Source organism: Rhinopithecus roxellana, chromosome 12 (assembly GCF_007565055.1).
Source record: "Rhinopithecus roxellana isolate Shanxi Qingling chromosome 12, ASM756505v1, whole genome shotgun sequence".
Lineage (NCBI taxonomy): Eukaryota > Metazoa > Chordata > Mammalia > Primates > Cercopithecidae > Rhinopithecus > Rhinopithecus roxellana.
Window position 1 is genome coordinate 7,053,176 of NC_044560.1, and position 12,704 is coordinate 7,065,879.

Genomic DNA, 12,704 nt, shown 5'->3' on the forward strand with positions numbered 1-12,704 from the left:
CGTTCATAATTTTCCTTGTTTGGAAAATCCTAAAGGTGTTGGGTGAGCGGGGGATACGAGATTGGGAATCAGTATTTGGGAACCGCATCTGTGAGCTGGAATCTAGATGGCCACGCAGAGCATCACAGCAGGGCACTGTTAGTCAATGACGAGGATGTTTTTTCCTCTCCAGCAGAATCAGATGCCGGGCAAGTCCTGCTCAGACATGAATGGGCCCTGGGCCACGTGATCAGTTGACTTTAGAGGCTTCAGATTGGAAAATAGATGTGGTCGTTCTTGGGACACTGAACAAAACATTGGAGGGTGGGGCACTGTCACAGCTCCGCTGCAGCGTGGGGATAGGGGGAGGTGTGGGTATTAGCGCTGCCAGCCTCAACCCGCTTAACCTGACACCTCCGGGCGCTTACTGAGGCAGCATCTTGTGTTTTAGAAGTGTCTTTCTGCGGCTGGGCCTGGTGGTTCACGCCTGTAATCCCAGCAGTTTGGGAGGCCGAGGCAGGTGGATCACGAGGTCAGTAGTTTGAGAGCAGCCTGGCCAACATGGTGAAACCCCGTTTCTACTAAAAATGCAAAAATTAGCCGGGTGTGGTAGTGGACGCCTGTATTCCCAGCTACTCGGGAGGCTGAGGCAGGAGAATTGCTTGAACCCAGGAGGTGGAGTTTGCAGTGAGCCAAGATTGCACCACAGCACTCTAGCCTGGGCAACAGAGCAAGACTCCGTCTCTGGGGGAAAAAAAAAAAGTATCATTCTGGCTGCTTTATAGAAATGGACGGCAGGGGCAAGAGTGGCCTCTGAGAGGCCAGGCCAGGGAGGAGCCAGGCTTGTCCTGGTAAGAGGTGATGGGTGCTTGGGCCAGGATGGAAGCCGCGGAGGTGGGGAGGGGCCGCCCAGTTCCAGGACTCTTTGGAATGGGCTCATCCATGGACTCGATGTGACAAGAAAGGGAAGCACCAAGGTGACTCGAGGTGTTTGGGTTGAGCAGTTGGAAGGTGGGAGCTGCTGACCTGAGATGGGAAGGCCCGAAGGAGGACAAGATGTTACATTTGAGACGCTTCTTCAGCACATCCAGGGGGCCCTGCGAGCCTAGTCTTGGAAAGCGGTCAGTGGGGGAGTTGTCTGCATATAGGCGGCTTCAGAGCTGCCACCCTGGGCGAGGTCTGGGGCTTTGCTGTCTCTGTCTTGGAGGTGGAGGTAGTTCCAACTCCCTGGGACACGTGGAGAGTCATCAGTGTCCCCGCCACACCTGGGTTCAACGTTAGTAAGGGGCAGCTGTTTGCAGGGCCGCTCAGGCAGTTACCCTGCGTGTGTGCCTGCCCGGGGATCTCCCAGCCCACTATCCCCTGTGGCCTCTTTCCTGCATGCCAGGCAGACCCCGCCCCCCCCCCCCCCCCCCCCCCCCGCCCCAGCAGAGTCCCTGCTTCCACACTGAGGCCATGGCCGGTCAGAAGCAGGGGCACTGAGTTCTTGACGTTTCCCCGTGCGGCCTCCCCACTGCCCAGCCAGCTGGGGCCACAGGCCCCATGCTCTGATTCCTCCTCAAGGCTTGAGGCACAAGGCCTTGTTGTGCTGAGGATGCAGCCAGAGAGGCTGCTGTGTCATCCTCCTTCTCTTTTCTGGGGGGCAGGAGTGGAGATGGCCATTGCTAAGTGGGGAGACACAGGGCCTGGCCTGTCCCCAGGCCTGCCCGCCACCCTCCCTGGAGATGTGGAAAGGCCTGTTTGCAAGCAGCAGGCTGGTAGGCAGTCCAGGGAGAGCCCCTGACCTTGCGGGTTCTCTGGCTCCACCCGCACTGCTTTGAAGACTCCCACTGAGGAGGCATCTTCCATGCAGTTCCGCGTTTTCGAATTTTCTTTAATGGCTCCCACATGGGTTTGCTGTGGTTTGTCGTGGTTGAAGGTTCAGGGAAGGTCAGCTCATCTCCTCAAGATCAGCGCCTCCTCCCGGGTGCCTCCTTCCTGCAGTCCACTCCAGCCGGGCTCTGTGGGGAGCTACTCCTCAGGAGACTGAGACCCCCGCCACCAGGGCTGGCTGGCCTGCCGGCCTGTGCGCCGCCCTCCCTCCCTTCCTTCCATGTTGGGGAGGGGTCGTTCCAGACCCTATTCCCCACGCCCTCCAGAAGGTCTGGTCATATGAGGACCACAGGCTGTCAGAGTTCAGCGGGGATAGGGGACCAAGGGTGTCTGATCACCTAGATGAGTCTCAGGCGTCCTTCCCCAGTTGACAAGGACAAAGGCTCCACGTTGTGTTTGGCTGTGCTTTTTCGTAAGAACTGCTTAGTGTAGAGGAAAACACACACACAACCTATGATAGCCACCCCACCCGTGACATTCTAGAATCCATGTCCTGGAGCATGATCCCCACAAGCTGCTTGTAGGGCCAGCCACAGGAGCCATGACAGCTATCAGTGAGGACAATGCAGAAGCCGGGGCATTCTCTGATACAGAACGTTTTTCCTTGACCTCACCGTTCCGCAGCTCATTCATTCAGCCCGTGAACTGGGCACAGCGCCACACTCTTGATGCTTGAATTGGGTTGAAATCTCTCAGGGAACGGCGAGACAGTCGTGGGTTGGGGCTCTGGGGCTGTGCATGTTCACGTTGGCCACCAGGTAGCCGTTTCTCACAGAAATGTGGAAGCTGGTGCACCGTCTCTTCCAGTTCCTCAGCCTTCTGCTCCCAGAAATAGCTCCTGATTGACTTCCTGATTTCTTTGCTGCTCTTTCAGCATTGCACTCTCTCATTCAAAGAAACTATTTAAATGAATGAGTGCCTAAGCTTCCCGGGGATGGGCATAACAGCCAGAGGCCCCAGGCCACAGGGCAGGTGCCCACCCCCTCAGTGGATTTCAGCAGGCACCTGGGTTTGTGGCTGGAGCTGGGCGCAAAGCTGGCAGCCCCCAGTCAAGAGTGTGGAGGTTGGGGAGAACTCCCTGGTCCTGGTAGTGACCAGCTGGAATGGGGGCTGGGCATTTTTTCACGGCACAAAGCCCACGTCTGTTTCTGTGGCCGTGCATTCTTGGTCTCTACCCAGCCTTTGGAAAGCAGTTAGACTGGGCCCTATGCACCGTCAGTTTCCTCCTGCAAGATCAAGGAGGCGTGACCTGTTTATGTACTTGAGGCCCCAGAGAATAGACCCATTCACAGGATGCCTGGGTGACTCTGATCCTATTTTCAGCTCATAACGCATCACTGCAGCCATTCACTCTCACTTCTGTAGCCCATCTTGGTGGATCCCATGACCCGTCCCTAACTGGTTTATTCAGTGGGATCCAGAGATGGCCAGACTGTGACAAGTCCTCCACCCCACACAGCTGCATTCACAGGGGATGGATTGCGCCGGCTGGAGGGCCTCATCCCTTTGGAGTCCGTGGCTCTCAGACCTTGGACCCCTAACTCTCACCTCTCCAAGCCCATTTCCCTATCTGTAGGTTGGGGTCACAGTCCCCACCAGGCACATGACTGGTACCCCACAGGCCATAACTGAGGCTGGGGCTGCAATGTCAGCCACTCAAGGCGCTGGATGGAGCTGGGGGTTCATGTGGGCCTCTGCAGTTTAGAAACTTTTTTTTTCTTTTCTGTTTTTGGAGATGGAGTCTCATTCTGTCGCCCAGGCTGTAGTGCAGTGGCGCGATCTCAGCTCACTGCAACCTACACCTCCCAGGTTCAAGCAATCCTCCTACCTCAAACTCCCAAGTAGCTAGGACTACAGCCTTGTACCACCATACCCGGCTAATGTTTGTATTTTTAGTAGAGATGAGGTTTTGCCACGTTGGCCAGGCTGGTCTCAAACTCCTGACCTTAGGTGATTGCCCACCTCGGCCTCCCAAAGTGCTGGGATTACAGGCATGAGCCACCGCACCCGTCCTAGAAACACCGAGGGGGTGGGCACCTGTCCTGTGGCCTGGGGCCTCTGGCTGCTATGCCCATCCCTGGGAAGCTTAGGTGCTCATTCATTTAAATAGGTTGATTCGAAACCCATTACACCAAGAGGGTAGCGACAGAACTCCCTTTCAGCCCTCACTGCTGCAGCCTGGCAGAGCTCTTGGGCCACATTCAGTGACTCTTGGAGCTTTCTCAAGTGCCTTCCAACCACCAAGGAGAACCCCTCCACCTTCCAGTGGGGGCTGAGCCACATCCTCCCGGGAGGGAGCTCAGGGCAGCCCAGGCCCCTTGACCCCGATGAAGGCCAGATGCAGCCGTGCTCCCAAGCAGAAAAGAGAACACACCTCCAAATTCCCCACTCCTCTGTGCAGAAGACGCACTCCCGACAGCCAAGCCCGGCCAGGCCGAGGGCTGCGATAAGCACTTCTGGCCTTCAGGATCTTGGCTGCATGGGGCTTTGGGGAGAATCTGGTCTGGATTCCATGTCTTACAGATGAGGAAACAAGTCCAGGCAGACGGAGGGGTCTGCTCCAGGTCAGGGTCTGGAGTCACCAGGCTGGTGCTTCACCCGAGAGAAACTCAACCCTGTGAGCTGCTGGGTGGGGGAACCCAGTCCCACCCCATCCACGAGGGATCTGTGGGCTCCTGGACCTTAAAGGACCTGAGGTTATTTCGCTCCTCCTTTCGTCTCCAAGCGGAGCTCCTCTTAATCATCCTAAGCTGGCCACGAAAGGCCCCTTTCAAAATTCTCCATTAAAAGCACTGAACGTTTCTGTTCCTTGTCAGCAGCTGTGGCTGTGACCGTCTGTGGAGGATGAAGAGCAGTGGTCCCTCTTCTTTTGTTTGTTTGTTTGTTTTTTCAGTTTGGGTTTTTGGTGGTGGTGATGGTGGTTTTCCTGAGACGGAGTCTTGCTCTGTCACCCAGACTGGAGTACAGTGGTGTGATCTCGGGTCACTGCAACCTCCACCTCCCAGGTTCACGTGATTCTCCTGCCCTAGCCTCCCGAGTAGCTGGGATTACAGGCCCGGGCCACCATGCCTCGCTCATTTTTGTATACTAATTTTAGTAGAGACGAGGTTTCACCATGTTGGCCAGGCTGGTCTCAAACTCCTGGCCTCAGGTAATCCGCTCACCTTGGCCTCCCAAAATGCTAGGATTACAGGCGTGAGCGACCACACCCGGCCTCTTTTCATTTTTGAGACAAGGTCTCTGTTGCCCAGGCTGGAATACAGTGGCGTGATCACAGCTTACTGCAGCCTTGACCTCCTGGGCTCAACTGATCCTCTCGCCTCAGTCTCCCAAGTCCTGGCTAATTTTTATTTTCTGTAGTGATGAGGTCTCCCTATGTTGTTCAGGCTGGTCTCAAACTCCTGGGCTCAAGCAGTCTCCCGTCCTTCGCCTCCCAAAGTGCTGGGATTACAGGTATGAGCCACTGTGCCTGACCTGGTCCCTCTTCTTTTAAAGCTTGGGGTTTAGTAAATGCATTATCAAGCCTAAGGTTCATTCTTTTATTTTGTAACAGCTTTACTGAGCTATAAATCACATACCGTAAATTCACCCATTAAAGTATCCAGTTCAGTGGCCTGTTGTGTGGTGAGACCTGGGAAACAATTTTAGAACATTTTCATCACCCCAAAAAGAAAGCCTGTGCCCATAAGCAGCCTCTCCCCATTCTGCCATGCCCCACCCATAGTGTTAGGTCTTCACTAATTGATTTTCATATTTTTGAGACACATTGGTGAATATTGAAGAACTTTAACCCACTTTTTACTGGTAGGATGGAGTTCTGTGGGTTCTTTTAGTTTTGGGGGCTGACTTTATTTTGCTCACAAGGGAGTCTCAAAGTCAAGGGGAGACCGTGGATGAAGCCTCAGATCCATTGGTTTCAGGGCTTTCCATCTGCGGAACAGCAGGGTGGTCCCATGAAGGTCCAGGTGTGCTTACTCGTACCTGGTTTCAGGAAAGAGAGCAGAGAGGAGTCTGCTCTGGTGAAGCCGGTGAGCAGGGCCGTGCAGGCTTCCAAGCTCAGGAGCCTTGGAAGGCATGGGTTTCAGACTCCCGAGATCTGAAGCTGACGGATCATCTGAGATGCAGCTGAATGAACACAGCCTCCTTTGTAGGAAGGCAAGGCTGGGCGCTCTGGGAACGCAGGACGGAGGTGCCCAGGAGGCTGCAGCTGCAAGCGCTCTGTAACCCTGGGGCTTGAGGCAGCTCTGCCCAAGTTCCCCTGGCTGTGAGAGGGCCCCATGTGCCTGGGGCAGCTCTGGGGGATCAGCTGAAGCTGGGCTGGCATTTCCAGTTTCCTGAGGCCTGAGCTTGGCCTGGACCCTCGGCCTCACTGTAACACAGACAGAAACACGGACACCCGGGGTTTCTCTGGCTCCATGTGGCACAGAAATGACGCCTTCAGGCCATGGGGCCAGCCAGGCCTGTCACGTGTGATTCCACACAGGGTTTGCCATGTCTTCATTTGCAGCACGGTTAGTGGCTAAGGGCATGGACACTGGGCCCAGGCTGCCTGGATTCAGATCCCAGCCCTCAACCCTTGGCACACTGGGTGTCCTCTCTGTGCCTGTGTGTCTTCAGTTCTTTTTTCTTTTTTTGGACAGAGTCTCGCTCTATCACCCAGTTTAGAGTGCAATGGTGCGATCTCAGCCCACTACAACCTCTGCCTCCAGGTTCAAGCGATTCTCCTGTCTCAGCCTCCTGAGCAGCTGGGGTTACAGGCACATACCACCACGCCCAACTAATTTTTGTATTTTCAGTAGAGACGGGGCTTCACCATATTGGCCAGGCTGGTCTCGAACTCCTGGCCTCAAGTGATCCACCCACCTCGGCCTCCCAAAGTGCTGGGATTGCAGGCATGAGCTACCATGCCCAGCTGGTCTTCAACTTTAAAATAGAGGTGAGAACGGTATCTGAGAGCAGCTGGTAACAGAAAATGATTCCCTTCCTGAAGCCTGCGTGGGGTCCAGGGCTGGGGCTGCGTGCCGGGAAGAGCTGGCTCCCATGTGCTCTGACCGACAGGCTCCAACGGCAGCTGCTGGCCTGGACAGGCAGAGTCACCAGTGGGGAAGAGCAGGGATGGCCTGGGTTCGAAACCTAGCTCCATCTCCTGCCAGCAGGGCGACCCCTGGCAAGTCATTTAGACTCTGTCCCTCAGTTTCCTCACCTGCAAAACGGGGATGAAGGTAATGGTGTCTGTGACTATTAAGCCATTCATAAGAAACCACTGTGAGGATTAAATGAGTGTTAGCAAAGGGCTCGCCCAGGTGCCCAGCCCAGGGTGGGCTCCTGTTGGTAGCTATTCACATGCTAAATTTAAAATGAAAATCAAAGCATTGCATTTTTAATTGTTTCTTTACTGATTTGAATGAACACTAATCAGTGATAATATTGCTGCCATGGTTAGCGTTGTTTGCTGAACACCCACCCAAGCTGCGCTGACCTGCAGTTTCTCTGTCTCCCTAGCCGAGCCGCTGCCGCTCATGGATTTGTGCCGCCGCTCGGTGCGCCTGGCCCTGGGGAAGGAGCGCCTGGGGGAGATCCACACGCTGCCGCTGCCGGCTTCCCTCAAGGCCTACCTCCTCTACCAGTGATGTTCGCCATCGGACCGCCAGCACGACAGCCACCTGGTGCCACCTCACTGAGCCACCCGCCGCTGGGGCCGCCGCACCCTGCGCCTTGGACCGGCATCCGCAGCCATGGACAGAGGTCCCTGGTCTTCCCTCATCCTCCGTGGCTGCCTCCATGGGACAAGGACCGATTCCAACACAGGCTCCTCTTTCCCCCTTCCCGACATCAGCAGAAGGCAGCGTCCCTGCATGCCGTCCATATACAACCCCTCTTTGAGAAAAGACACAGAGAATAAACTCCTACGAAAGCCCTACGTTGAGCTCCAATCTGCTCTCGGGGTGGGACGGGTGCTCCCCACATCTCTGGGAGAAGGCTGCAGCCACCTGGGGTCCCAGGGTGGTGGGGGTGGCAGGTGGTGCCACAGCTCTGAGAGCAGATACCAGGGGTACTAAGAGGTGCTTAGACAAGGGCTGGTGCCCCGCCATGGGTGCCCAGCCCAGTAGGGCCATGCCGTGACAGATAAAGCTCAGGACATCAGAAACTCACCATGGACACCAAAGCAGAACCCAAGAACCGTCCGCAGGCAAATAAGCACCCAGCATCCCTCCCGGCTGTCGGTGCCCCATACCCTGTATTTATTCTTTTAACAATAACAAAAGCCATTTATTTATTCCATCTAGAAAGGAAACCTTGTTTCAGTCCCCTCTCTCTGGCTGTTCTGTTACTTTCCTCCCACCTGTGCCCTCCCTGGGATGTGTGTGCCTTGCCCGCCGCCCTCCCTGGGCACATGTGCACACGTGCCCAGGCACAAGTGTGTCTTTGGGTCCCTTGCCCTGCAGTTTCCAGAGGGCTCTGCTCCAAGTTCCCTAGCGGGCCCTTCAGGGAGGAAGAGCCTCACGTGCAATCTGGGTGTCTTCAGGGGCACATCTGGAAGGGCTGCAGCAATTCCCCTGTGTCTCCAGGTAGCCAGTTAACTCTTGGGCTCAGGCATCCTTGCACATGGTTGCATTTCCTTAGTCTTCTGTGGGTCTTTTGGTGTGAGTTTGATTTTGCTTTCGCTTTTCTAGCTGCGTTTTCCCTAGTATATCCTCAGAAGCTCTGGGTGTGCCAGAGGACCCCCGGAACTAAGAAGGGAGGGCGAGTGGATCTCCATTCCCTGAGAAGCCAGGGGCAGAGTCAAGCCTCACAGAAGCCAGTGCGGGTCTCTGCTCAGCACCCCAGCTGGGGCTTCGGGTCCAGGGAAACAGCCCCAGTTCATCCCAACCCCTCTCAGAGCCCCAAGAGGGGTGGCTCGGCTGCCGGCAAGAGAGGGGTGCCCTGTCCCTGGCAACCCCTCCACGTTGCATACCCCAGCACCTGCCACAGCCTTTGCCATTTCTTTGAGCTTGAAGTTAACTCTCTTAAGAGTCTCACTTTGGTTCATTTCTGCACAGGTACAATAGATGACTTTATTTGTTTAAAATGTTTAATATATATACATACATATATATATATTTGTCTGTAAGAATTATGTTTTAAACAGCTGCTGTAGAGTACCTTTTTTTAAGTAAATCTTCCAGTGGAGTATATTTTTTAAAGCACAAAATTGGTGCCAAGACTGGGTGAGAAAAGTACATTACCCCCTTATTATTCTGAGGTTTTTGGGTTTTTTTTCCGGGGCAGGGGACCTTATCTGTAAGACTTTTAAAGATTTTCCTCCCTCCTGTTTCAGGTGGGTCACATTCTGGTGAATGTTTCCCTTGTACAGATACCAGCTTATGGCCTTGACTCAGCCGTCCCCACGGATGCTGGGTGACCCTCTAGCTCTCTGCATCTCCCACCCCCCGACGCCCTGGGACCCTCGACCCCACCCTTCTTTCCTACCAGCCCAGAGCCTTGTGGCTTGTACAGTTTTGAAACTCCTGTTCTATTTTATGATGGTTGATAATAGTCAGTAACCTAATAAAGGAACGTTTGTTAAAATATCAAACCATTTTTGAGTTCCTTGTGTGTGCCTCGGGGGAGGGGAAGGGACACAGCTGACCCCTCCTGGGTCCAGCCAGCTCCACGGCCCACAGTTTTCAGCAGATGATGGGCCGACTCCCTACCACCCCTTGGCAGAGGGTGAGATGCCAGGTGAAGCCCCAGAGAAAGAGGAGGAGAGTCCTGGAGGGAGGACCCCAGAACAGCCTCATCCCCATTTCAGAAGTTCCTCAGCCTGGCAGCCCAAGCTGTGGAAACTTGCTGAGCCTAACAGAAAGTGATTCTATGCCCTCGTGAGCACAGCAGGTTGGTTTGTGGGGTTGTAGAACTTGAGTTGACCGTGGGCTTTTTAGGAGCAGAGTGTCAGCCATTGTGGGCGTCCTCCCATTGTGGTCTAGGGTCTAGGGGAAGGAGCCGATCCTTCATTCATCTTTGTGTCCCCTGAGGCCGAGTGCACGGTGAGGTTTGCTGAACAGTTGCAGAGTGAACTTTTTTTTGCTAGGCGCGTGGGCAGAGCCCCCAACAGAAAGGACAGGAAACTCTGGTTTATTTAGGGGATCAATGGGTGATAAAATGACAGTCAACAAATTTACTAAGATGTGATCTCATGTCACAGCTAGTTTCCAAAGAATTAGCAGGAGCACATTCAGCTTGCGGTGGGGAGGCTTCATTCTCAAGGCGTGCTGGGTCCTGATAGTGCCGTGAAAAGTGCCTGACCTGAGAGCCTAAGATCCCTGGGCCCAAAGACTCATGTTCCTTTCTCTAAGAGCTTCCTGACCAGCTGTCCTCAGACCACACACATCAGCAGCATCTGGGAGGGGGTTGAGAAAATGCAGATTCCAGGGTCCCACCTGAGATGTACCAAGTCAACACTTCTAGGGCCAGGCCCAGGAATATGCATTTCCTGAACTCCCTAGGTGACCGTGCCTAAGAGAGTTTGGACACCACTATTTGTGATAGTGTCAGCTGTTTTGCAGAGTTGCTGGATAGAAGGAAATTATTCCATGGTGTCGGTGGGTTGGCCCAATGAGGAGCGTATGCACTCCTGAGTCAGAGGTGGATTCAAATAACTGGCTTTGTGGCCAGTTGGATGGCCACAGCTGGATGAGCCCCCGGAAAACAGCAGTCACTGTAGTGCTGTAGCACTGTAGTGTAGCACCTGTCTCACAGGAGGATAGCAAGGGTAAGATGAGGCTCTCTGAACAGGACCTGGTGTCTTAGCAAGTGTGCAAACGAATGCTTTAAAAGCTCCTGCATTTCTGGAAAATGGCAGTTTCTGGGTTGCGAATTTGTCTTTAAGAATGGACCAGATGTTTGGGCACGGTGGCTCATGCCTGTAATCCCAGCACTTTTGGGAGGCCAAGGCGGGCGGATCATGAGGTCGAGAGATGGAGACCATCCTGGCCAACATGGTGAAACCCCGTCTCTACTAAAAATACAAAAATTAGCTAGGCGTGGTGGCGCGTGCCTGTAGTCCCAGCTGCTCAGGAGGCTAAGGCAGGAAAATGGCATGAACCCGAGAAGCAGAGGCTCCAGTGAGCCGAGATCACACCACTGCACTCCAGCCTGGGCGACACAGTGAGACTCTGTCCCCCTCCAAAAAAAGAATGGACCAGACATTCCTAAACCAACTTCCTGATAATGATCTTCCTTCCCAGGTGAACTCTCCAAAGGTCAAGGTAGATATTGGGAGGAGGGGACCCTAGATGCGTTTCCCAGATGCGGTTGGAGGAAAGCGTGGTCTACAGTGATTTTCAGGTTGGAGTTCACGTCTGGGTTGCAGTTGGAACTCTGCTTCCTTTGAAGGGGGCGGCAGGGGAGGAGTGGGGTTGGGGTCAGGCACTGGGGGCGGGGGAGGCACAGGGAAAATCAGGGCCCTTGTGCTGCCAGGGAGACTTCTCGGGGAGCAGGGTTTTGTGCCGAAGGGAGTGGGATTAATAAAACCATCTGTGCAGACTTGGCCCATGTGGTTGTAATTAATCCCCTGCCTTCAAGCAGGTAGCAGACTCTCAGGGCTTGGCCATAGATGGGAAGAGTCCTCCTGTCCCCACCCTTCAGCACGCAGCTTCCCTCCCGCCTTCTCCACTCCTCAACGAGATGAGGAATGTGGAATTTACTGAACCATAAACTATGCCGGGGGAGCTGGGGAGGGGGCCGAAGACAGAGCAATTAGTTCATGCTCCAGTCCAGACACCCAAACATGGTTGGATTCCAGCTGCAAGGAATATTTGAAATAAATGAGCTGCCCAGGGCCAGGAGTTTGCTGTGTTTTCTGTACGGGGCCATGGCAACCAGGGAGGAAATCGTGAGCTAGGGACTGGGCTCTAGAGTCAACAAATGATGTCCTGGCCCAGCAAATGCAGAGGAAGCCGCTCATGGCTCTCCTCGGGTTTCTCAGGATTCAGCTGCTGGCAGGCAGGACTCGGGCTGACCATCTCCCTGGTGCACTCAGACTGTGGTGTTCTCTCCTGGGTTCTGATTTTTTTTTTTTTTTTTTTTTTTTTTCTGGTAAGGAAAGAGAAAACTAACTCTTCTCTGGAATCTTTCTTCCTGGGCCAGAGAACAGCTGCTGTTGTTGCTGCCGGGCTGATAATGATTTTCCTGGGTAGAGGAATATGCTCTGTGGAAAAGCTCAGGCTGAGGGCAGCTAGCTAGACAGAGGTGGCACTGACCTTGTGCAGGGTTGTCTTCCCACCCCAACTGCAGCCTCTACTGGGTCTGCTTTGTAGGCAGGGAAGGCCAAGGTCTCCTCCAGCTCCCTTCCCCGGTGGCGTTTAAAGGTGAACCTTAGAGCTGTCCCCAAGGATGTGTCTTACAAATGCATGTGAGTACCAGGACCTAACTGGGGATTTCACTCTGAAGTTCACAGATGCTCCCTGCATCTGAATCACCTGGGGGAACCTGGGTGGGCGGGGAAGCAAAATCCTGGTAAGCTTGATATGCAATAGGATGGGCCTGAGAATAGGCATCTTTGAACACCCATCGATGACTCAGATAACATTGCTCTGAAGGTTTCTGGGGTCCCAGCGTTGCATGCAGAGTTGCATCCATGCAGAGTTGCATGCAGAGCTGCACCTAGGCAGACCTCTCTGCTGTATCCTCATGGTCCTTCAGAGTCCTGCCAGGGGCTGAGACCCGCAGAAGCTTAGAGACCACGGGTATAGAAGATTCTGTTCGAGTGGCCCTCCCAGCTCTCTCTGCTCTGTGCCTCAGGGCATGGGCACTCCGAGAGCTACCGATCAATGCATCAATGCCAGGCACAAAAACTTCTCACCCAGGCACAA

At 54.2% G+C, this 12,704-nt stretch overlaps 1 protein-coding gene and 1 pseudogene across 2 annotated transcripts in view; both read left to right on the forward strand.

The window, feature by feature from the left end:
- Nucleotides 1-9,427, forward strand: part of SPSB1 (splA/ryanodine receptor domain and SOCS box containing 1) — a 78,844-nt gene extending 69,417 nt beyond the window's left edge. Inside the window, exon 3 of the mRNA XM_030912978.1 lies at nt 7,354-9,427. Within this exon, the coding sequence (XP_030768838.1) occupies nt 7,354-7,481 (128 nt within the window). The 3' untranslated portion in view covers nt 7,482-9,427. The remainder of the gene's footprint in view (nt 1-7,353) is intronic.
- LOC104663054 lies at nt 7,538-9,427 on the forward strand (annotated as a pseudogene). Its single transcript, XR_748088.2, has one exon. The product of XR_748088.2 is annotated as an uncharacterized LOC104663054 (transcript).
- Nucleotides 9,428-12,704: the final 3,277 nt, after the last annotated feature.